At 63.0% G+C, this 1796-nt stretch overlaps 1 protein-coding gene across 1 annotated transcript in view; it reads right to left on the minus strand.

Annotated features, from left to right (window-relative positions):
• Positions 1-173: 173 nt before the first annotated feature.
• The window catches only part of GPR156 (G protein-coupled receptor 156), a gene marked incomplete at both ends in the record, with an annotated part of 3621 nt that continues 1998 nt past the window's right edge, over positions 174-1796 (minus strand). The window contains 2 exons of the mRNA XM_008937996.1: positions 174-891; positions 1490-1648. Coding sequence (XP_008936244.1) covers positions 174-891; positions 1490-1648 — 877 coding nt within the window. The remainder of the gene's footprint in view (positions 892-1489; positions 1649-1796) is intronic.

A 1796-nucleotide genomic window follows, 5' to 3' on the forward strand; every position in this document is an offset into this window, starting at 1 on the left:
CCGGCGGCGCGCCCGCCCGCCGCTCCCGCGGGAGGCGTGGGGAAGCACCGTGGGACTTGGGCCATCTTGGCCATCCTTCTGTCTGGAGGCAGACCTCTCCAGGGATGGCTGGAAGGGATGGTGTCCCCCCACCACTTGTCTCCCCTTCCCAAACCGTGCAGACTGCCCCTGACCCCAGCCACCTGCCTCCTTCACCCCGCAGCTGGCACCAGGGGACACATGTCCGGAGAAGCGGGCAGAGGTGGGGGGCAGCTGGACCCTTCGCCGCCGCCTCGCCAGGTAGGGGCTGAGGGGGGTGCAGATGCCTGGGCAGGCATCCAGGGCCCCCCACCTTCCTCCTTGCTCGCCTGAGGGGCCATGGCTGCCATGTAGGAGTCCTCCAGGTAAGGCTGAGCTGTAGGTTTTGCCATCCAGGCTCAGCTCTTGCAAGATTTCCCGCAGCTTCTCACTGCTTACATAGCTGACTTTGGGGGATGACTCCCAGGCCACACGAGCTGAGATGTCCCGGCCCAGCGACTTCTCCACGGGCTGCCCCTGCCCCGCAGCCGTCCCACAGTCCCGGATGTCCTTCAGGCCACGTTCAACGCCATCCCCCATGTCACAAAGCAGCACCTGAGAGCAAACAGGCTCATAGCCCACATGCTTCTGGAGGTCCTCAGCATCACTGCAAAGAGGTGGTGCACCCAGCAAGCAGGGAGGCTGCTTCCCGTCCCGCTCGGCCTGGGTGGGGCAGTGGTCCCCCAGTACGTCCCCACACTGCCCCGGGCTCTGGGTGCAGGGAGCCGCCAGCGCTGCGTGGGGCTCGCAGCAGCTCTCCGCAGACATCAGCCTCATCAGCTTCTCCTTGGCGCTGCTCACTTGCTCCTGCAGGCTTTCGATCACGGCGTTTTTCTGCGTCAAACAAACACGCCTGTCAAGCACAGGGCGGGTGGAGGCTACGAAAATGCCACCGACCTGGAAGCAGGTGCTGCCAGAAAACAGATCTCCCCTCTTTGTGTGGAGAGGTGTGCTGCAGCAGGCCTGCGAGAGCCAAACCGGCAGCACGTGTGACACTGTCCTCCCCTGGAGCCCTCCAGAGCACCCCAGATGTTGGTTTGGGAAGGGGGGCATGGGGCAGGCAGTACTCCAAGCCGGGTTGCTCCCTCCCATGCAGCATGGGTGAGGGAGCAGGAGGCTGAGGGCTTTGCTGAGGTGGAGCATCTCCCCTCTAAATTAACCACCTTTGGCTGTGCTGGAGCAGCCAGGCTCTCCTGCTCTTCTTCCTACATGTTTTTGTGAAACCCTCCAGATTATGCCTAATTTTGGCGCTTTGGGGTGCAGAGCGGAGTGACAAAACAAAGCAGCTCTTCCCGTCAGGAGGGAAGAGGCCAGAGGGGGAGCACCAGTGCGGACCAGGACAGGAAGGGCTTCCCACCCTACAAAGCCTTCAGCCCACAGAAGGGAAGGGGAGAAGCCCGTGCGGCTGAGGGGGGCCGGCGAAGCCCCGTACCTCGGTGAGCAGCCGCTTCATGGAGTTTTTCTCCCCTATGAGCTGGTAGAGCTGCTCCTCGCTGTACGCCGAGCGGCAGCTCCTGCTCGGGCTGCTGAAATATTTTGCCATGTGGCTCACGGTTTGGCTTTCTTCTTCAAAGGCTTTCCACTGCTTGAGCTGGGGAACAGAAGAGGGTGTTACACAGCCCCTGCCGCCGCGGCGGGAAGCAGGCGCAGCTCGAGCGGGAAGGAGACAAAGGGATGGAGCAGGGGAGACAAAGGCAGGGTGTGACGGATGGAGGAGCAGAGGCGGGGGGGAGAGACGG

The sequence above is a fragment of the Merops nubicus genome, unplaced genomic scaffold (genome assembly GCF_000691845.1).
Source record: "Merops nubicus isolate BGI_N331 unplaced genomic scaffold, ASM69184v1 scaffold28663, whole genome shotgun sequence".
NCBI classification, from domain to species: Eukaryota; Metazoa; Chordata; class Aves; order Coraciiformes; family Meropidae; genus Merops; species Merops nubicus.